Here is a 23,348-nt window from a genome sequence, read left to right as displayed (position 1 = left end):
ATGCTGTTTGAAGTTAGTGAAATTATATCTTCTTTTTTTCAAAAACATTTTTTGAAATGTTTTGTGAATTTTTTTTGTCTTGATTAAATATTGTTGGAGATTCTGAACTGTCAGTTTGTGAAACGTGGCGTCATTTGTTTATCTGTTTTTGTTAAATTGTTTGATGAATTTTGTGAAAGTTTCATCAATCATTTCATCAAATGCCTGTTTTCTTTGTTCTTTCTTGTTAAATGTTCCATCTTGTGAGGAGTTTGCTGTCTCTTGTGCCATGAAGCTCTTTGTGAAATGTTGAGGTCTTTGACGTTTTCTTGTCTTTTGATAAATTCATTTGTATTTAGTGAAACTTTCATAACATTAGGATAAATGTTTGTTGTTTTTTATTAAATGTCAGAAATTGTATAATGTGGCATTTTTTAGATGTTTTGTGACTTTTTTCAATGAATTTTTAAAAAATGTTTTGCATTATGGGTAATTTTCAAGAGATGTTGTCTTATGTAAAATCTTTTTTGTGTTTTGTGAAATTTTTGTGATGTTTTTCCCAACGTCACTGCATTTTTTTTAATGTTGAGCTTTACAAAATTCTTTACAAAATGTTCTTCTCCAAAATGTTGTCTTGTGTGGAATGTCACTACATTTTCACAGTTTTTTTCTTCGTCTTTTATTCAATGTTCTTCTGAAATGTATTAGTGTTTTGTGAGATTTTGACTTTTGTCAAAGAAAAAAAAAAGCATACCTCTTTGCCCTTTGGCTCATTCAGCAGTTGGCAGGAAGGTGATTTGGCTAGAAGAAATAAGTCCTTGATATATGACATATTAAAAATGGTGCTGGCTCAGATTGACAATTATATAAATCTAGTTATTCTGCATTCAGCACAAACACAGTCTCTACCACTTTTCTGTAGGGACGCTGGAATTCACTGAACTCCTGAGAGCGACCCACTCTTTCACAAATGTTTAGAAACAGTCTGCATGCCAAGGTGCTTGAATTTATACACCTATGGCCATGGAAGTGATTGGAACACCTGCATTTGATTATTTGGATGGGTGAGTCAATACTTTTGGCAATATAGTGTATGTTGGAGTAAAAGAGAAAAAAGACAATAGAAGTCATGCAAAACTCAAAATTTTGACACTGAAATTTAGTTTCAAATAATCCCATCATAAAGATAATATGAGTGAAGTCATTAATGTGAACTTGTAATGTATGCTTACAACCACACATAGTCACTTATGAGCAAGAAAACTTTTCCCTAATATAGATCAGTTTAATTTAGGGATATATTTACAAACCGTTTTAAAAGGACATCTTTTTGTACTGAATTGTAAGAATTAAACGCAAACCTAACCACTGCTAATTTCTTCAACTGTTTCGCTCAAGCTGTTTTCTATCTAGTATAGATTACAGTTCCATATGAATGGTACATGAAATCCTCTAACAAATGCTGCTTACTATTCTGATTCCCGTAGCATTAATCAGTAGTGGAAGAAACACTGAGACCCAGTTATTATCAAGAAAATCTTAAATGTTGTGCAAACTTAGTCCATGTGACTGATTCAGACCACACTGAACAAAATATAATCAAATTTATTTAATGAAAAATGGGTAATTCAGCACAATTATTTGATAAGAAAGAATCACCCAGACTGTCAGTGGTGGAGAAAATTGCTTTTGTCTTGTTTTAACAGTTATGTCGATAATAATCTAAATATCACTGAGCAAGTAGAGCTTGCTCCGTCGTGTAAATGATTAATCTGTCAGACAAGTGTTGTGGTTTAGAAACATAAAGTAGTCGTATTGAAGTCTGATCTTTAAAAGTAAGATGGATAGCACATAACTATTAGAACAAAAAAAAAAAACAATGAGACATTTTGCACAGTGATTTATTCTCATTTTATACTTCAGTAAAATTGACTTGAATTAGCTGTGTCATATCATTTCAACGTAGGTAAAGGATAGGGTGACCAGATGTCCCGCGTTTTCATTACTTTTCACACGTCCTGCAAATTGAGAAGTTGTCCCGCATTGTTATTGACGAACTCCAGTTTTGAAATGCGTGTTTTATCATCTGGCATTTATGAAATGGCTGTTTGGAGAAAGCAATCACTGTCATCAGGAGGCGGGGAGGGCTGTTGGATCATGTTAATCAAACAGGAATGCTGGCGCAGGTTAAGGGTGAGCCCACCAACAAAAAACATTGAAAATCAGGTCAGAACGGCACTGGTGTGCAGCGCGAGATATGGTCGGAAAGGGAGGAAAGCATGAGTGGTATAACTAAGAAAAGAAATTGCAGCTACAACAAAGACTGGGAAACTATCTTAATTGTACTCAGTCAGGTGTGTTAACTTGAGAGGTACTGTGAAGTGAAGTTATTTTTGACTACCTCGATGCAATGGTATCCCACGTTGTCCCACATAAATATAGTCTTTGTCCCACATCTAGTGAATTGGATTCTGGTCACCCTAGTAAAAAAAAGCTCAAACACAGAAGCGTCCTGATTCTGTTTGTATGTAATCACCACATGAATCCACTGAGTTTGCTCTCTGGTGTACAGTACAATGGTTTGCCACATCAGAGGAGCTCTATTTAAATCATGCACCATATTAGGGATGAAATCCTTACATGAATATGTGGATTAAGCCATTAACAGCCTTTTAATTTGCAGTCATGTTGACAAGGTCATAACCACAATGCCACAGTGACCAACATTCTTTGACTCAGAACAATTTGATTATTAATAGATTTGTGCTCCAGTGTTATTAATGAAGTCATTAATACAAATCGAGATTAACTGTATATTTACCATAAATTAATTTATTCCAAACTCCCCTGCCTTCTCTATAAAAAGGCACATGTTGGTATGCCTTTGTTTCATATCTTTTTTAACATTCCTGGATCACTGGGTTTAAGAAGTTTAGAGAAAGCAACTTTCACAATGTCTCATCTCTGCTTTTACAAAAGTGGAAAGTATTGGTCTTCTTTATCCCTTTAGCAGACAAGACTACTGGGAATACCCCTCTTGGGTTTGTAAGGCGTTGTCCTCTTAACCATATTTATGCAGTCTATGATTGGACAAACACTGAGGCAAAGAGTGCAGCCTGTACAGTTGTCAGTCACGAAGGGAAGGTGGGTCTCTGGGTCAAACTCTATGGCCTGGGCAGAAGGTTAGAAAGTCATGTTACAGATGATCAACATTCAGAATAACTTTAGAAAATAGAGCCAAAGACAACTGCTGAAGGAAAAATATCATTTTTTCCATGTAACGGACACATACCTGGTATCCAGAATCATTGCAGGTCATGTAGCATTTACCACAGTTGATACACATTTCTTCATCTATCAGAGCCTGGGCCTGAGAACACAAGAATAAATTAATTAATGTACTAATGAATAACTTGCTTCTTTTTTGGTCTGATAGAAATGACTTTGCTGGACATATTGTGACAACATTAGAAAGCCAAAAACTTGTATGAAGAATGTCAAGAATGTCCTAAAAATGTTTGTCTATCTGTTCATTAGTCTTACTTCAGATGTACCTTTATAATCATCAGAATATACACTGATCGCTGCATGTGAGTAAAAACTGTGTACCTGCTCCATGTTGTCAAGCTCCTGGTATGCTCCAATGTATCGCAAGGCTCTGGCTATCACATCCTGCAAACACAAAAAAACACTTGTTCATATCATAACATGTTCATATCATAAGGTTATACTATTAGAAAAGAAGTACTCTGGGCAAGAGTGTTTTTTTCAGGTGTTGGAAGATTAAGGGTTACTGTGTGCTGGGAGAGGCCTCCTCCTATCTTGCTAGTTTAACCTTGGATGGTGAAGAAGGCCTCCTATTTTTGCTAGTTCTATCTCCTGTGAACAAAGAAGTCTCATATGACGTTGTGATATAAACTACACTGTACTCATTTAACAAAGATAGTGATAAGGAGGAAACTACAGGAATATCTCATTACCATGTGTGGCTAATGATTTTGTAATAGAAAGCATAAATAGCAGTCATCAGTCATCAGTCATAGAGAGTCGTGAGTGTGAACAAGCTCCACACCTTGACAGCAGGAACAGGTTTTTTTGGTGTGTTGTTACGACTGTCGTTGGCCTGCACCACATCGGTTTTACTAGCATCTCTGAGCTGTTTCTTGTACTTTGCGATGGCGTCATTCTTCTGCCGGAGGTATGGACCAAAGCTTGGGAGACTCTGTGCACACACACATATATACATGGTAAGGAAAAACATTGACCATTCAGAGTAAATAAACTAAATGATGGTACTAATGCTTTCAGCTAAACTACAATAAATGAGCAACACACATCATCAAGACCAAACCACCAATCCAGTTGGTAACATGTCCAATTAACCACATTAATATTGGAATTATGCAACTGTACCTTCCCAACCAGGTCTTCCAGTTTGGGAACTGGTTTTCCTTTCTGGTGTCTTTCAGTTGGAGGAGATTGACCGTCCCAGTCTTTCAGCTCCAGGCTCTTCAGGTACAACAGAGCCTTCAGACCTAAACATATATTTATGTCGTTATTGATGGCACAATCATTAAATGTAATAGTGGTATCAAAATGTATCAAAATACAGTTACATACCCAAACAGTAATCCTCAATCACAGTGAAGTCCTGGTTCTGAACTGCACTACACACCTGTTGCAATCATACACAATCAGACAGACAGGAATGTATGTACATATGAGTCACATTTATTGTTCAGTTTGTAGGAGGTATAGATAATTAGCTGCAAAATTTGCTCTCTGCAACCAACTAAATATACCCCATCTATCCCCAAGCAATGGTGGCAATGAGAAACACAAGAGGCCAGCACAAGAGGCAGTGTTTAGTTTGTCCCTTCTGGGCTAACAGAATAAGTCAGTTGTTTGGTCTACTTTGATTCAGGTATTGTTTTAAATGGATAAATATGTGGGGATTTATCGCACCACAGGTCATTACAACAAAATGATTGACAGTGACTCTGTTATCACCTGTAGCACTGAGGCCCCCGCATGAAGAAACTGCAGTCCGGACTCTGCTGAGTCAATGCCTCCGGTGGCCAGAACAGGGAAACCAGGGATTGCCTTGGCGATTGCTGACACTGCTCTGAGAGCGATGGGTCTGATGGCGTTACCTGAGCACATCAATGTTTTGTAAGTTTTAGTGTACTCTATTTTACTGCACTTTTTACACAGCAATTAATCACTGGACCCTGTGTTGTTGAAACTGATTGTGTTGTTGAAACTGATTTTCTTTGCAGTTTAATCACAAATGTATTCAAATCTATAATTAGTTCAGAATATTTCCAAATGAAAGGTTTTTAAATTCAAAATATGAATGTGCTATAACCTGCTGAACCTTCCACTTTAAGAGGGTGGTATCCTGGTTAATGTGGATGTGATTTGTTTTAGGAGGTTGAAAACTAAACTCACCTATTCAACAATTAAATAGTGATACATCATCTTATCGTTCATTGTTCTGCATGGTATTCTATTTTGTTTTATTGTGTGATATTTTTCGCATGTGTGGACTATGTACTTACCGGACATTCCTCCGTATGTGGTGCGCTTGGCAGCACCAACACTCGGCCAGGGAGAGCCGTCAGCCTTCAGTCCCATCAAACCTGAGACTGTGTTGGTGGCTGTGACTCCATCTGCTCCACCTGTAACACAAAACAATGTGTATAAGCACAAACAGTTGACAGATGTTCTTTATTTCGAATTCTGTGCAGATTGCACAATGCAATAACAAAACAAAAGCAATGAAAATGGGGGAAGTGAGAAAGTGAAATGTTGTCACCTTCATGGGCAGCTTTGGCGATGTCAACAATATTGGTAACATTTGGTGTCAATTTAGCAAAAAACGGAATGGAAACGGCTGCACGCACCCATCGGCAAATGTTACGCACCAACACTGGGTCCTAATGACACAATAAACACATTGTGTTTTCATCTGTTTAGTGATGATAGATTACGTTTCAGTAGTGTGTGCATTAAGTATGTGCAAAAGGAAGAAGGCCTCTTATATGAATATATATAATATATATAATAACATATTATATTATAGATATATAATATATATCTATAATATAATATAAAAGACTAAAATATCTAGTCAGTATTGTTTGTACTTGTCCACAGGCCAGTCCCATGCCCCTCTCTCCCATCCCATGAGGACAAGACAGGTTCAGCTCCAACGCATCAGTTCCTGACTCCTAAACACACATATTTTCTCATTTTCACCTTCACTTAACAATGTCACAAGTCATATTTTGTGAAATGTATGATTCCTTTACTGAGATGTGTCTTGCCTCACCTCAGCCATCTTGGCTATCTTTGTCCAGTCTTCCTTGTTGTAACTGCACATTAAACTCGAAATCACCACCTGACAGATAAAGAGGAAAGTATTTCATTCTAAATATCAAAACTTATTTCCAACATCTTCTGGACTTTTAAAAGAAAGTGTATTCACACACTGATGTAATAACACACACACTGTGGTGTTGAGAGACTAAACTGACCATCCATATATTATGAGTTTCTTTTTAACACTGATATGAGCGCTCACATTTTGAGTAGGGATTACTAAGAATTAAACATAATTGAGAAAAAAAGAATTAAGGTGAGAACTAAGAACTAAGGTGAATCCAAGTAAAACAAACAATGGAATGATGTCTAACTAACATTTTTAGGGAAGTCTTTCTTCAGCTCAGCAACTGACTGACACCAGTAGGCTGCTGTCTTCTCACTAATGAGCTCAATGTTGAGGAAGGAGCCCTGGCCAGGCCCATACAAATGGGATGAGGTGGTACCACGCACAATACGAGGAGACACGTTGGTCACCAGGTCCTGCAGAAACACAATTAAAAAGACCATTAAGGTGGACACCAATAGTTTGGTAACTTCAAAATAACTGAATGCTCCCATTGTTTGTGTGTTCTGTACCTTGTCAAGTCCAAAAGTCTTGGTCAGAGCGAAGCCCCATCCTTGCTCAAAAGCTCTTCTGATCATCGCTGTGCTGGTAGTGGGAGGAGCAGAGGCCAGGCCAAACGGATTTGGAAACTTTATTCCACAAACCTCAACACTGATGTCCACCTGATCTATTGCACTGTAGAACAATGGCAGTTTGGGGACTGTGTCCACTGTCTGTCCATACAGAGACTAAAAATAATGGAGAGGGAACATACATCTTATATTATTTTATACATATTAGATCACTACTATAAATGTTTGTAGGGTGTAAGCCTGAGTTGAATTTATCGTCGCTAACTCCAGAATCCAAGATACTAGTTCCTACCACATATCAACACATCGCAGTATGACACAATAACAACTATAAGGTAAACACAGCCCCCATGTAAACACAGCTAACAAGCTAGAACATCATTAACAGTTTAATGCACAGATGAAAAAGATGTGTTCAGGTCCCTGAATTTTAATAATGCAGTGAGTGCTAAAAGACGAGATTATTTTGCCAGATTTACCTGTATGTATCTATGAATGTGCCATGAGGCTTGTTTGCCGTCATTCACTGACTCCACTGTGGTGTTTGCCAAACCAGCAATGTCTCCTCCTGCAAACACCCAGGGCTCACTGGTCTGCATCGTGTCTGTGTTCACATCTGGAGTGCCCCAGCGGGTCAGCTTCACAGGAGCCATAGCTTCAGTGACTATGCAAACACAAGCAAACAGTCATTGTCTTCCATCAGTCTGTTACACCCTTACAAATCTGGAAAGACTGAAGTTTGAATGTTGGTATGTGAGAGTGTAAATTCTTAGCACAAAGGAATTGCATCAATTTTGTTAACAATCCCATGGTTGATAAACTAAAAACTAAAACAAAATATAAACAAAAAATTGTTATACACTATATTTATAGAATATGTTTTTGGGAGGAAAAATTATTCAACACACATAAAAGTGAGAAATTAAATTAGAAAATAGACATAAGTCTCGTAAAAGTAAAGCAAAAGTCTGTTACTCAGATGATTGCTGACTTACCTTGCGGCTCACTCAGCATGGACCCAAAAGCACTGATGATGTAATCAGCCTTCAGCCTGACAATCTGGTCCTCATCTTCCAGCCAATCGCCTTCCATGGTCTGCTCGGTGCGACAGAACTGTAACCCGGCAACCCGCCCGTTCTTTATGATGACGTCACGAGGTGACAGGAAGGGCAGGAACTCACACTGCTCCTCCTTAGCCAACTCCATCTGACAGAAGATGAATAACCCATGTACCCATCAGTTTATCCAACCGTCTATACTACATCTATCCATCTGACTCATCCCCCTATCATACCTCCTCAGGAACAGCTCTGATATTGGTGAATCCCTTCCTAAAGCAGACGTACACCCTCTTGGCTCCACAGCGAAGAGCTGATGTAGCACAGTCGAAGGCAGTATCACCAGCCCCCAAAACTATGACCACTCCCCTTAACTCTGGGAGAGAAGAGCGGCACTGGCACATGCCTAGACAGTTAGAAAGACACAGCACGGTAAGACTGCCTCGAACGAACAGGCACTGCATGTGTTTACCTCATACCTCTACCTATTCTCATAATATATTTGAACAAACCCACTTCCTGTCCTAGTTTTATCCTCAGCAGCTACATACATGTTGTATGTAGGTGTTTCACTGTATAATGAAGGAGAAATTTGATCCACTGATTTCCTTTGCTAAGCCACCTTTGATGAATTAGTATAATATGAATACAGTTATAGTGAATTGGATTTAATTGGATTATAAATGGTTGTAACTGGGCTTTATCATTAAAGTGTCTTGAAATGACTTTTGTCATTAGTCGTATGAAAATAAATTGAACTGAAATTGAATTGATTGTTTAGGTCGGGTTAAGTGTGATGCCACCAGCAAAAACATTTTCCTTTTTTTAAAAAAGTATATTTGTTTTAGAAATAAAACTGTTTTTTTTACATCAATATTTAGATTAGTTTTCACAAGTCAGTTTACTGATCATAGAAACTATTTCTAAAATTTACAGCTTGAATGGTGGGTTTTTGTTCTCTACAATGAGTTAATTATTTTTAATCAAATCTAACCTGCAGAGCTAAATAACATAAATGAAGGTAAGGGATTTAGAAAAGAGGATAGCATATTATGATGTTTAAGAGCATTGAAGACTGAATAAAGACACATTAAAACAGCAACTGCATAATGAGACCGCCTCCATTCCTCCTTTCGGCTGATATTTTCCCTGCAGTACCTGTCTTGCTGGCAGAAGCCACCATAGGTAGAAAGTCTTTAGAAGTGAAGAAGCCTTGATCCACGGTTAAACCCTGGAAGATTTTAGCTCTGTTGGCCTGGGGGAGACCTGGAGCAACACATAAATTACACAAATTGACTGAAAGACACACACATGCACACCTTCGCATTAAGATTGCAAAACTGTTAAAGATAGTGTAATGGAAAATTTTATTCAGTTTAAATCACTTGTTCACACTGTTCTTGTGAAACTTGGTCTTCTTTTCCCAAGCATAAGATGTTTCTAGTCAAACATTTCTGTATTTCATTGTTTATTCTGTTTTGCGCACTCCACAAGGCTGTCCGGCTCATCGAGTGATAGGGAGAAGTTAGCTTGCATAGTCTGATACATAGACCTTTTTTCCTTCTCCTGTGTTCGGGTATAATATAGCATGCACTGAAGTCAGAGCTACACTCTGACACAGGTGCTCAGTGTTGAAGTCTTGCTCTCTCTTGTACAAAAACTATTCAATAAACCTGGTGAGTGCTTTTCACTTTAACAGTGCTTGGATAGTCATTATTATTTTTTCCGCCACAATTTTGGCGTTGTCGGATAGATCCCTCGACTGGTCTCCAAGGACGTCGACGAACCAGTGTCTTGGCCCACCTGGAACAAAGGCTCCAGCCAAACATTTACCTTACCCCCTCCAATCTGGAACTGTGTTTGCTGACCAAGTGACTATCTTCTGCCACAAGTTCCGCCCTACCAGAGCAGAACTCAGAAGGATTCTGGCCAAAAAGCTCAAGCCTTCTGACCTTGCTAAAATTTATTTTGTTCTGCCCGATCCAAATCTCCATCTGAGACATACTGACTGGAATAAAGATGACGATGATGAATATAAGTCTGGCGTCACTTCACTGATGAACAAATGCAGAAAAGAAATCCCGGCCAAAATCAACATGACTACAATATACTTTTAAAAAAGGGATTAGGCCTGTTTTTCCATCTTTTCAGAAAACAGGCATCATTGTACCCAATGAAAACTCACCTGTGCACACTTCATTATTTCCTGTTAAAAAGATTGTAGATGCTGGCCAGCCAGATGAGTGGCGCTTGGACCTCCAAGTTCAGCAATGTGCCCAATCCCCACACTATTTTGTCTCAAATTCCATCAGATGTACAGTTTTTTCAGTTGTTGACTGTTTTGGGGTACTGTTTTTGCTTGTGCCAGGAGTACTGTGAAAGTCCCATTCTTTATAAAACTGCCAGCCTGGACCCACTCCAACTAACCCCAGGCTCTGCTCTTTTGCAGTATGTAGATGACATCATTTTATGCAGCCCATCTAAACAGCAGTGCGAAAAAGACACAGTGACTCTGCTGAAACATCTTCATTCTAGCCTTTCTAAGTTACCTTTTTGGACCATGTGATTTCCAAGGACGGGCGCTCACTTTCTCCTAAACATGTTGCTGCAGTCCTGAACATTCCTAAACCCGTCACTAAAAAACTTTTAGGCATAACATCTTACTGCAGGAACTTCATGCCTAACTACTCATTTCTTGAAGCCCCTCTGGGTGCTCTCATTCATTCAGAAAGGGCCTCCAGTCAGCTGATTACGTTCAATGGACTTCAGAAGGCTCTTCAAACAGCTCCTACACTTGGCATTCCAAATGCCAATAAGCCTTTCAATCTGTTGATGCAAAACATGGCTGTACAACATCAGTTCTTTCACAGGAACATGGGGGCAAGCAACGTCCGGTGGCTTATTTTTCTGCTAAATTGGTCCTCCTGGGAGCCTCTGGGCAGTAGCAGTTGCAGAGAAGGCTGTTCTGGCCTCATGTGACATTGTAGGTTATGCTGTTTGACTGTTTTGGTTCCCCATTCTTTTGCCATCATTCTACTCGAGCAGAAAACCTGTCAGGCAATAGTCTTATAGGCGTCATACTAAATTGGATCAAACTGACAAACTTTCAAAGTGAAACTCACCAATTCCAATGAAGACAGCCTTATATCCTTCCTCCTTCAGAGACTTCAGAGTCATTCCATGAATGCCTAAGCCTTTCTCACAAATCACCTGCTCACACCAGAGCAAACACACAAATATATTAATAGAAATGTAAGGATGTACAAACAAGTATTTGCCTCAAATGCTATTTTAAGGATTTTTGTTCTGAGGTGTCGCAGTTAATACCTTGACTCCCAGGTCCTTCATCAAGTCAATTTCAAACTGGACGACCTCGAATGGAAGCCGGAACTGAGGGATTTCTGATGTGCTGCACGAAAAAACATAGAATTTTGAATGTTGAGTTTGTTTTTTCTTTTATCACTATTGTTTTTGATCTCTCTTCATATCATCTTGATTTTCTAAATTCAGTAAAGTTTATGGAATAGCCATAATCTCAAACTCCATCTTTAATATTATCACATAGATTTCTCAGAAATTACAGAGCAATTTCTGAGTAACTATCTTGTGTCGGTGATGCTGGCAACTATAGCTCAATATATGGCAGTTATGCAGTTTAGATATTAATATAAAAAAATGAACTTTAAAGTGGTGAATAGCCTATAATATCATGTTAATCACACGATACCTCAGTCCCCCGGTGTATTTCTGCTTCTCATATATTGTAATATTATCATATCCAAGACGGGCCAGGAAAGAGGCACAACTGACAGATGCTGGACCACAGCCAATCAGAGCGATAGGGGCGTGGTAAGACTCTGGCATCTCATTGGCTGGTGGGAGTTCAGGATTCCTGATTTGAGGGATTCCCATTTTACTGAACACCTGTAAAACACACACAAGCACACACACACAGGCACATTTCAAATGAGAGTTTACATGTGCTTTTACATTATAGAGGCTTTTAAATTAATTAAAACAAATCTGCTGATAAAGACCATGTGTTGTGGTTAAAAAAGCTGGTAAGTGCCAGTGTGGTTAAACCTAGGTTAAAAAAGAAAGCATTCTTTGGCAAGACCAAAGTGCTATCTTGCCCACTTAAAATGTTTGAGATCTGAACACAAATGAAAGAGGTTCTTCCTTTGCCTGTGCGCTCTCTTCACCAAAGTTAATTAAATTCAGGTTGGTAGTTTTTGTACAATCCTGCTGACAAATAAACACTAAAGACATGTCTCATCTTGAGCTCTAACCTCAGCAACTAGAACGGAATAATGTATATACGCTTATAAAATAAAAGATGGTAGTCTGACTCTATCGATCTGTAAATCATTGCAGATTCACAACTGAGGCATTTCAGCAGGTGATGTATCATCTGGAAACTACCTCAGTAGCAAACTGCTGTAACCCTCCGATGTTTATGGGTCCTTCTTCAGTGGCATACAGGTTGCAGCCCCCAACACACAGCTCCGATGTGGGACAAACCATCCCACAGGTCAACCCCAGAGGGTTGTCAGATAGAATGGCCCGTGCTGCCCCATAGTAGTTCTGTCAAATGCATAAACACACAAACGCATTTTTTTTAACCAGTTCTCCTAACTTCAACATCTGACATCAGAAAAATTCTCTGAAGTATTCTATTCTATGCTGGCAAGTAAGACGGAGTGTGTGTTCTTTACTGCACCTTGTTCGAGATGCTTGTGATAAATGTCTTGATGTCCAGATTGGTCGGGCAGCTCTTCTGACAGGGTGCATCAGCACATTTTAGACACCTAAACACAGATTTTTCTGATTAACCAAGTTAAATTAAACATACCCATAACAACAAATATCATAGCAGCCAAAACCTTTTTCTTCCTTTATTAGAGCACAACAAAGAGAAAAGTATCTAAATTCTATAACTAGAGGCTAAAGCAGTGACGATGATCATTTTACATAGTCTGTATTCCACAGCTGTCGATAAGAATCTAAGAAATTATAACTGGTCAAACAGTAGTAAAATAAACTCCACAAAAAAATTCAATTTCTTTCTGAAGACTAATTGAATGTTACATAATTATATTCAACTCAATCTCTGAAAATTAGATGCAAGATATTCCAAGACCTTTAAATGTATTTGTGTGAGAAAACTGAATTCAGTGTGTTTGAAAACTTCTAAAGACACAAAAATGCCCAGCAGAGTTAAAAAGTAAAAATTCCCCAAGGGTACAGTATATAATATGCACAAAGAAACAGAAATTACTTTTTAAATTAATTAATAGAAATTAATTTTTGCAGCCAGCTGAAGATGAAATATTCGCTTTTACTTTTACAAGTGTTGTTTAAAATTATGGGCCCGAAATACATGTGACAATATCATGTAGCTGCTGTCTCATAACAGTGGATTCTTATCACCAATGCTGCTGCTTCAGAACAAGGAAAAGTGTTTGTTGTGTTTATTGTGTTATTCTGAACAAAAGCCAAGTTGTTCAGTTTTACCTGAATGCTTCTCGTAGAGCTCCTCGCTCACTCAGTGTTGTGTGCTTGATGTCATCAAAGTTGTTTTCTAACTTCACACAGGACTGAAAGAAAGTGAAAGAAAGGACATTGGGTACAATAGGGACTGACGTAATGGTGCATTAATTTGACACCTTCAATCAAAGCTAAGATGTGTGGTTTTGCTTGTGTCTTACATCACAGCTTCTTTCAGGGTTTCTCTTCCAATGTTTCTTCTCCTTCTTCTTACTTGCTGTGGACATGACCTGAGCGTGACTCTTCACCCTTGGGTTCAGAGCCAAGATGCTCTGAAAAGAAAAACGAGGCAACTGAGTTCAGCATGTGAGAGGAAAATGCTAGTTAGACTCTAATTGAGCATGCACATCTTTTTCTTTTTATACTAATAAGATACATTATATTGCCAAAAGTATTCACTCTCTCATCCAAATAATTAGACTCAGGTGTTCCAATCACTTCCATGGCCACAGGTGCATAAATTCAAGCACCTAGGCATGCAGACTGCTTCTATAAACATTTGTGAAAGAATGGGTCGCTCTCAGGAGCTCAGTGAATTCCAGCGTGGTACCGTGATAGGATGCCACCTGCCACTAGTCATGAAATTTCCTTTATACTAAATATTCCACAGTCAACTGTCCGTGGTATTATAACAAAGTGGAACCGATTGGAAATGACAGCAACTCAGCCACTAAGTGGAAGGCCACGTAAAATAACAGAGCAGGGTCAGCGGATGCTGAGGCACACAGTGCGCAGAGGTCGCCAACTTTCTGCAGAGTCAATCACTACAGATCTCCAAACTTCATGTGGCCTTCAGATTAGCTCAAGAACAGTGTATAGAGTGCTTCATGGAATGGGTTTCCATGGCTCAACAGCTGCATCCAAGACATACATCACCAAGTGCAATGCACAGCGTTGGATGCAGTGGTGTAAAGCACGCCACCACTGGTAGTGGAGACACGTTCTCTGGAGTGACGGATCACACTTCTCCATCTGACAATCTGATAGATGAGTCTGGGTTTGGTGGTTGCCAGGAGAACGATACATGTCTGACTGCATTGTGCCAAGGGTAAAGTTTGGTGTGGGGTTGGGCCCTTAGTTCCAGTGAAAGGAACTCTGAATGCTTCAGAATACCAAGTGATTTTGGACAATTTCATGCTCCAAACTTTGTGGAAACAGTTTGTGGATGACCCCTTCCTGTTCCAACTTGACTGTGCACCAGTGCACAAAGCAAGGTCCATAAAGACACGGATGAGCCAGTTTGGTGTGGAAGAACTTGACTGACCTGCACAGAGTCCTGAACTCAACCCTAACCGTAACCCTATGAATTTAGAATGGGATGTCACTTAAGTTCATATGAGTGTAAAGGCAGATGAGCAAATACCTTCGATTATATAGTGTAGCTACTTTAAAATGGATGTCAAGAGTACCAACGAGCACAATGTTTTAGTCTTTGACCCCATGATTAAACTGGTAACCAAAGATTAGGGCTGTCAAAATTGCTCAAAAATTAAGTAAGTTTGAATATTCCCTAAAAAAACCCACATATATTCAAACTATTCGCATATCTGTATTTGCACATTATGTCAATGACGCACATACGCATCTGGGGTGCGTTGCGTCCGCAGCATCTGGGGGCTTACAATCAGCCAGACTGCCAGGCGATGACAGCATTACGTAAATAACAGGACAAACTAGTAAAACCAGACATAACTACTTGTATTGGTAGTTTATTGAAGTTTAAACATATTTGACAACATACTATCTACACAACAATAAGTAAATGAACAAATGGCCAAGACCGCAGACCTCACTCTCATTCTCTCTCTCTCTCTCGCCCGCTCTGTCAGGATCTCTGCACCTGCGGTCGAGTTGGCAGGTGAACTTTCTGCCATCTTTCAGCAGTGACGCTGCGCCAGACAGTGCGACTCCTGTGACCTGTCCCTGACCACGTCATGCAGTGCGCACACTCCCAAAGCAGACAGCCGCAGACAGTCTGTTTTTAAAAAACCTATTCGAATATATATTTAAATTTTGAATATTCTTTGACAACCTTAATATATATATATATATATATATATATGCATGCATACACCCCCCCCCCCCCCCCCCCCCCCACACACACACACAGACACATGTAAGGTGGTACACACCTGCTGTTATCTGTCTTTACAGCACACGCACGAGATTTGCTGGTAAAAACAAAGAAATTGTGGAACATTCTGTGAAGTCTGGCTGTTTGGAAGGTGAAATTTAAGATAAGATAATGATGAACTGCCAGGTCGATGCGCCAAGGTTATGTGACCTGTTGCATAACAGTGGAAGTGAAAAAGCACAATACTTCCATTGCAAGTGTACTCAGACATTGATTTATACTCTTCACTCGTGTCAGAGGGAAGATCGTGATATTTTTTTGTTTGTTTTTTACATTGTGCTTTTTTGGTTGTTTTTTTTTCCACTCTGGTTTGCTCTCAGAACCTTGTGTAAATGTAGATCTCTATGGGATCACGTGAAACTGTTGCTCCACCTCTGCACGTGCACACTGGACCACTGCTTGGAAATGTGCCACTTTTACGCAACAACGCATAGCTTATAAGGCCACAAAATCATGTTAGGGTCACACAATAGGATTTTGTTTTTTAACCTCTGTAAGCTTGCTGTAAGATGCAATAGTGGCAGAATTGCATGATGCTCAAGACAATAAGACTTTTCAGCTACTCTCATATCACACAAGGTGCTAACATTATCTGTACATGTACCTTTAAAAGCCAACTTGCTTCTCTAGTTTCTGTTAGCAAGCGTTCCTGTTAAAAGCTAACCATAGCTTGATTATCTTATCCCAGCTAAATTATTAGGTTGTCTACCTGTTGGGCAATATTTAAAAAAGGAAAAAAATGTAGTGGTTAGTGTTTGTCATAACTGTTTATGTGACTTGAAAGGTCAAACAACGTACATGCTGCTACAGTGCAATAAAGGATTAATTTTAAGACTGCAGGCCTGGACGAAACCCAGCCAGCAGAGGCTGATTTAAACATAACATTTACTCCAAGGGATCTGGAGCCTTCATTTCCATATGCTGACATGATCACAGTTATTTTGTTTCTGGCTTAGAAAGCTCCTTCCAGACATAACAAAGCTATGCACTGTTTTCACAGGCTGAGAAGTTCTGATGTGATGAGAAAACTAATGATCTAAATAACTGGAGTGCCCCCTTCCATGCTAATCCTTTAAAGCCATTTGAAATATCTGTCTGTCTGCAAGCCTTTGTAGGTTATACAACTAATAAGTAACGAATACACCACTGTTTCAGCATTTAAAATGGATGAGACTTAATGTGAATACTGTCACTTTTTTCTGTTGAAATGACTAATTAGTCATTAAACTTTTTTTTTTTTTTTCACTTCAACATAAAAGTAAAAGTAGAGCATAATAACTCCTTATATAGCTTGAGATTAGACTTTTGTATCACATGGCTGAGGCTAATCCCAGATTCCTGATTTGTACTTTTAAAAATTCTTACATGGAGTTAATTTACAGTGACATTATTGTACTGCACTTTTTTTTATCAGATGCAGTAGGGTGACCAGATTCTAATTCACCAGATGTTGGACAAAGATCGAGGTGGTCTAAAATAACTTAAAAAAAAAAAAACTCTCTATTCTGCACTTTAGCTTGTAACATTATGCTTTGCCATCTGATTGATTCAGTAGCACATAACAGACTGCAAATATAAAAAAACAACAAATAAATATGTTACTTAAGAGCCTTCATACTATTTCACAGTACCTCTCAAGTTAACACACCTGACCGAGTACAAATTAAGATAGTTTCCCAGTCTTTGTTGTAGCCACATTTTCTTTTCTTAGTTGTATGAGTCGTGCTTTCCTCCAGTTCCGACCATATCTCGCTTGTTTTTTGTGGTCTCGCCCTTAACCTGCGTCAGCGTTCCCGTTTGATTAACATGATCCAAAAGCCCGACCAGCCCCCTGATGACGACCCTCACTGCTTTCTCCAAACAGCCATTTCATAAATGCCAGATGATCAAACACGCATTTCAAAACTGGAGTTCGTCAATAACAATGCGGGACAAGTCTCAATTTGCAGGACGTGTGAAAAGTAATGAATGAATGTGACTGTCCCGCACAAAGCGGAACGTCTGGTCACCCTATGCTCGTAGCATAGATTCAGACTCTATGTTTTACACTGTTGTGCTACCATATAAACTCAACAAACACAATCATACATATATATTTAAGTCCCATTAAGGTCAATGAATATAATAAATAAAAGTAAGCACTTAGAATTGGCTTCATCCTTAGTCAGTAAATTACAACATGCAATGTATCTTAATTTTCAGTGTATATCAACAAAACAAATGTCAGCATACAGACATGCATTTCCTGTGAGTTTGAAGCAAATCATCCAAACTTCAAGTTTATTAGAATGCCAAATAAATAAATAATTTCATAAAGAATCCTGTTTAGGCATAAATGCAAAAATGTACCTCAATGTCTGGAAGATCTTTACTCAACATGATGTCTCAGACGAGCTTCGTGATCAAGTTTCAATTGTTTTCTGAAAGTCAGGATACGACGAGGCAGTGTCCGGTGTTTATATCAACTGGTGTCAAATCAACTGGTGAGATTCTTATCAGTGAGACAGTTGCTTACAGGCAATAGGTGACCGCATAGGTGCCTGATCAAAACACAGCGAACGTAAACAAACCGTCTGTAAAATGTTCCTTTGGCCGCTATTAAAGTGTCTACCAAATGTAGTAATTAATCTTTTGAAGATGGGTTGAAAAGCTATTCGGCCCTGTGGTAAAGTATAGTTTACAAATTACTAAAACTCTCTCGAAAAGGAGACAGCGCTGAGTTGCGGACAATTGCGCCAAGTGAGTACAGACAGATTCACCTGTGATAAATCTATATCTGGTCTTATTAATAAGTCGAATAGAAACAGCAAAAACTGCGCTGTTTAGGTGTGTTAAGTTTAACAGAGGAATGGGCTGTTGTGACAGTCACAGTTTACTATAGACGGAGTTACTGTGTGTATTTGTTTTTATTTATTTATTTTTTTTTACATATAACTGGTATGAAAATATTTTGCTCCAAGCTCCGGTTTTTATTTCGTGGTTTGGTGTGTGTCATTTTGATGTCTAAAAATATATACATGCAAGGAAGAAGAAAATTCCTCCTTTCCTTGAGATTGTACACAGAGTTTTTACACTACAACACGGAAAAATTAAAGTGAACCCGCCTCTTTTGTGAAAGCATTCGTATGTAAGTTTAATACGAGACATCTGATAGTTGACAGAGGGTTGTTGACATTTATCATCTAAAGAAACAATCACAATATTTAAGTTCTGGTTCGTGGATGATGGGTCCTGATAAGCCACGCCTACGTAACGTCTGACTCCGAATCGCTAGTCTCACCATTTGACCATAACACCAGCCGATCTCACAATTTGATTATAACTAACGTTTTTTTTTACATAATACATTAAATATAATATTTTTCACAAACTCTTTCGTAGTATTAAGCATTTGTAGATAACTATTTTTCCGATGTGCCCTCTCGTCGCAATATTCAGTGTAACCTGAATGACAACAAGGATAGATATGCTGCCATTTGATTGACTAAAGGTCAGCTCCTCTCATCATCGCTCTCGAGGAAGAGACTCGCTGTGGCAGAGTTGCTGTAAAATGCTATTGACGGTAAAATATCATAACTGGCTGTTGCAGACAGGTTTGACGCCACAACATCATGAAAATAAATCCTTACATTAATATTTTGTTTGTTCTCAACATTTTTGCCCGTGTTTCTGCTTTGTAAGTAGAAAATGTCACCGAAAAAGAAGAGACATCCAAAGTTATTTCACCACCCAGAGAGTAAGTAGTAGCTAACTACCCACACTATGCAAGCCTTCTAGGCTAACGTAAACACGCATTATATTATGGAAAAGTGTTATTAAGGTGTTATTGTGGGAATGTAATGTAGGCTAGTTTTATTTTAAAGTAGAACTTTTTTTTTTCATCAGGAGATGTTTTTTTCTCTATTTTTGAATTATAAACAAAGTTGGTTCCATAAAGCCTAAATCTTGCCTATTACTGTAATATTCAAAGGTGTTCTATAATAAGTTCTAAAAGTGTAATGCATATAGTCATCATATAAGGTCTACATTTTATTCATTGATACATTTTGTTGAAATACATTCAGGAAACTCAGAGATGCAGTACAGATGTAGAGCAGGTAGAGGAAACAGCAGCTGGACCGTCAGGGCTTCAATTGATTGAAGTATTTTTTTGTTCTGCATAATTCAGTAACTACTTTCTTTTTCCCTTTGTGTGGGTTGGGGGTGGGGTTGCTGGGAAGTGTCCCTACCAAAGCTAAGACCAAAATCCTGCCTTTGATCACAAATTCCTCCTCCCAACAGACGTACGAGAGCCCACCCAAGTTGGGGTCTAGTCCAATAGTCCATTTTGCTCAAGAACCTTCCTAACCGAGTGAAATGGCCGAAAGTTTCAAAGTAGCAAGTGAGATATTCGTGCTCCCTTAACCCCTTAACAGTCGGGCAATTTTTGAGATGGATTTTTATGTCTGCCTAATTTTTCTTCCTAAATATGTGTCTTAAAAGTGCCTTGAGCTTAGGGCTGCGGACTGAAGAACACAATAGGACCACAGCCTGAAGTCTTACCTCGTCCCACTTCAAATTTGACTGTAATACAACAAAAAAATACGTTTTTTGTACAGGTTTTTCTAAGGATAGGACCAGGCGTGCCAAAGCTGTGCCATCTGGAGAGCCTTGGGAAAAAAGGCTGCCATTCCTGAACGCTTCAACATACAGTCATGATCTTGGGCTCTAATGAAAGATTACACTTGGAACTGTCTTATTCCACATCCAGATCCTCTGGCAGTATTACTGATAAAGAGTAACAGAAGCACAAACCCATTTTGTCTATAACCAGGGCTTTGTGCATACAATAACAGTCCAAGTAAATAGTACGATCTAAATGCAATTAGTTTATATACATAAATAATGACATAGCAAACACTGAACACTATTCACAATTTTTATTAACATTATTTGCTGTTGGCAACATGCCTATCATTGTAGCAGTTTCTGCCTGGCACAAAGCATAGGAGTACATCACCAGCTGCTGTTTCCTCAACCTGCACTACATCTGTAGTTTCCTGAATGTAGACCTTATATGATAACTGTATGCATTACACTTTTCAAACTTATTATAAAACACCTTTGAATATTACAGGAATAGGCAAGATTTAGGCTTTATGGAACCAACTTAGTTTATAATTAAAAAATAGAGAGAAATAAACATCTCCTGATAAAAAAAAAAAATGCTAATGTAAAATTAAACTAGCCTATATTACATTCACACCATAACACCTTAATAACACTTTTCCATAGTAGAACAGCGCCTCTCCTCATCAGGAGCAGTGAGCTGACCTTCAACCAATCAAACGGCGGCATATCTAATCTTGTTGCCATGCAGGTTACACTGAAATTTGCGACGAGAGGGCGTGTCGGAAAAATAGTTCTTTACAAATGCTTAATATACTACGAATGAGCTTGTGAAAAACATATGCAAATATTGCAATAGACGAAGCATATAAAGCCCTTTTTGTAGAATATTTATTGATCATTTGTAGTTCCAGTGGTGCAGACCCACATCACAGCTTATGTGTAAGAGTGGTCGGATTCTCGTTGCAGAGTGCTTGTCTTCTCCTGAGTGCTTAAGGATTTTTCCAGCCATCTCTCCTTGACCCCATGACGTTTTGCACGAGGTCAACGAAAGAACTTACGAAAAGACACCGGTCGATTTTTTTTCCTTTCTCGACCGGACCCTTGGTTCTTTCCCATACCAACCCCTTGATAAGTTGAACTGACAGGCAATGCCGTTATCACTCTACGAGGGTCAAGGTTCAGAAGCGATCACGTTTTTAAGTGCATTGCACTTGAACTCTGGTTAAGTCAAGTCAAATGTATTAGTATAGCACATTTCATGTACAAAACAATTCAAAGTGCTTTACATAAAATAAAAGCATTGCAGCGAGGAGTGGAAGAAGCATTAAAAATACATAAAAGAATATAAAAAGAAAGAAAAAATAATTAAAGTGAAATTAAAATGATTAAAAACAAGCAACAGTCTAGATAAGTTCAAAGATACTATGTAGATTTCATGCATAGACACATGAGAAAAGAAAACGTTTTTAACCTGGATTTAAAAATGTCTACATTTGGTGAAAGTTTTAATCTCCACTGGCAGTTTGTTCCACTTGTTTGCAGCATAACAGCTAAATGCTGCTTCTCCATGTTTAGTCTGGACTCTGGACTGGACCAGCTGACCTGAGTCCTTGGATCTAAGAGCACTGCTGGGTTTATATTCTCTGAACATATCACAGATGTGTTTTGGGCCTAAACCGTTCTTGGATTTGTAAACCATCAGTAGGCTTTTAAAATCTATTCTGTGACTGACTGGAAGCCAGTGTAAAGATTTTAAAACTGGTGTGATGTGTTCAGATCTCTTAGTCCTGGTTAAAGTCTAGCAGCAGCGTTCACGATGAGCTGCATATGTTTAATGCTCTTTTTGGGAAGTCCAGTTAACAGACCATTACAGTAATCAAGTTTTGTCTTCATTTAATTGTAGAAAATTCTATCTCATCCAGGTGTTTATTTCCTCCAGACACTGACACAGTACATCGGCTGGGCTGCAGTCATCTGGTGACAGTGACACATAAAGTTGTGTATCGTCTGCATAACTGTGATAATTGATGTTAAAGTTCTGCAATATCTGACCCAAAGGTAGCATATACAAGTTAAACAGAAGAGGTCCAAGAATTGACCCCTAGGGGATTCCACTAGTCATGGCCACTCACTCAGATTCATTGAGACTTCCACTTTCATTCAGAAAGTCGTTGAGTTGATTAAATACAACTTTCTCAATAAAAGAGAGATTAGAGACAGGCCTATAGTTGTTCATCATAGAGGCATCTAGAGTTCTCTTCTTTAGGAGTGGCTTAATGGCAGCTGTCTTTAGTGACTTGGGAAAAATGCCAGTGAGCTGTTAACTATTTGTAGGAGATCACTTTCTACTGAGGTAAAAACAGTTTTTAAAAAGTCAGATGGTATTATGTCCAGAGTGCAAGTTGTTGATTTCAGATGCTGAACTGAATCCTTCAAGATTTTTAAATCAACGATATTAAATTGTGACATAACGTCAGAGTTATTTCTAGGTTTTAGACACAGATTAGTTTTCTTGTTTGTCTGTGTGGCGTGAATGTTTTGTCTTAATTGTTTTGATTTTTTGGCTAAAAAAGTTTAAATTCAAATGCAAATTCGTTGCATTTCTCAGTGGAGAGGAGATCTGGGTTTTACTGTTTAGGAGGATTTGTGAGTTTTTCAATCATAGCAAACAGTTGACATTCTCATTAATCATTTCAGATAAATGCAGCTGCCTGGCCTTGCACAGCTCATTGTTATAACTACACAGACTTCGTTTATACAGCTCATAGTGAATCTGAAGCTTTGTTTTCCTCCACTTATGTTCAGCTTTCCTGCATTCTCTTTTCAGGTTTGTGACCATTGTGGTGTTTCTTTATGGCTTTTTCTGTTTGCTCAAGGTGCTCCTGATTCTTATCGGTGCAACAGCTAAGTCAAGCAGTGACCGTCACAAACTGCCCCTCTGAAGCCCTTCATGCAATTTTTTTTCATGTACTGTTAAATAAATAAACATGTGTTCA

The 23,348-nt window shown here is 38.6% G+C and overlaps 1 protein-coding gene across 1 annotated transcript; it reads right to left on the bottom strand.

The window, feature by feature from the left end:
- Positions 1–1,864: 1,864 nt before the first annotated feature.
- On the bottom strand, positions 1,865–18,206 carry dpydb (dihydropyrimidine dehydrogenase b). Its single transcript, XM_072363798.1, has 25 exons — positions 18,091–18,206; positions 13,769–13,879; positions 13,575–13,657; positions 12,781–12,868; positions 12,483–12,644; positions 11,788–11,984; positions 11,388–11,469; positions 11,183–11,270; positions 9,219–9,326; positions 8,297–8,466; positions 7,998–8,208; positions 7,482–7,666; positions 6,943–7,158; positions 6,682–6,846; positions 6,314–6,382; positions 6,129–6,212; positions 5,798–5,918; positions 5,541–5,660; positions 4,990–5,132; positions 4,600–4,654; positions 4,393–4,514; positions 4,052–4,201; positions 3,589–3,651; positions 3,272–3,349; positions 1,865–3,150 (listed from the first exon to the last, which is right to left on the bottom strand). Exons 1-25 carry the CDS (start codon positions 18,118–18,120, stop codon positions 2,986–2,988), a joined length of 3,066 nt encoding a protein of 1,021 aa, XP_072219899.1. The 5' UTR covers positions 18,121–18,206; the 3' UTR covers positions 1,865–2,985.
- Between the last annotated feature and the right edge of the window lie 5,142 nt (positions 18,207–23,348).

This window comes from Leuresthes tenuis, unplaced genomic scaffold (assembly GCF_036924035.1).
Source record: "Leuresthes tenuis unplaced genomic scaffold, fLeuTen1.0.hap1 SCAF_14, whole genome shotgun sequence".
Lineage (NCBI taxonomy): Eukaryota > Metazoa > Chordata > Actinopteri > Atheriniformes > Atherinopsidae > Leuresthes > Leuresthes tenuis.
Note: the sequence above shows the minus strand (reverse complement) of the source record. Positions and strands in the feature narration are given on the sequence as shown.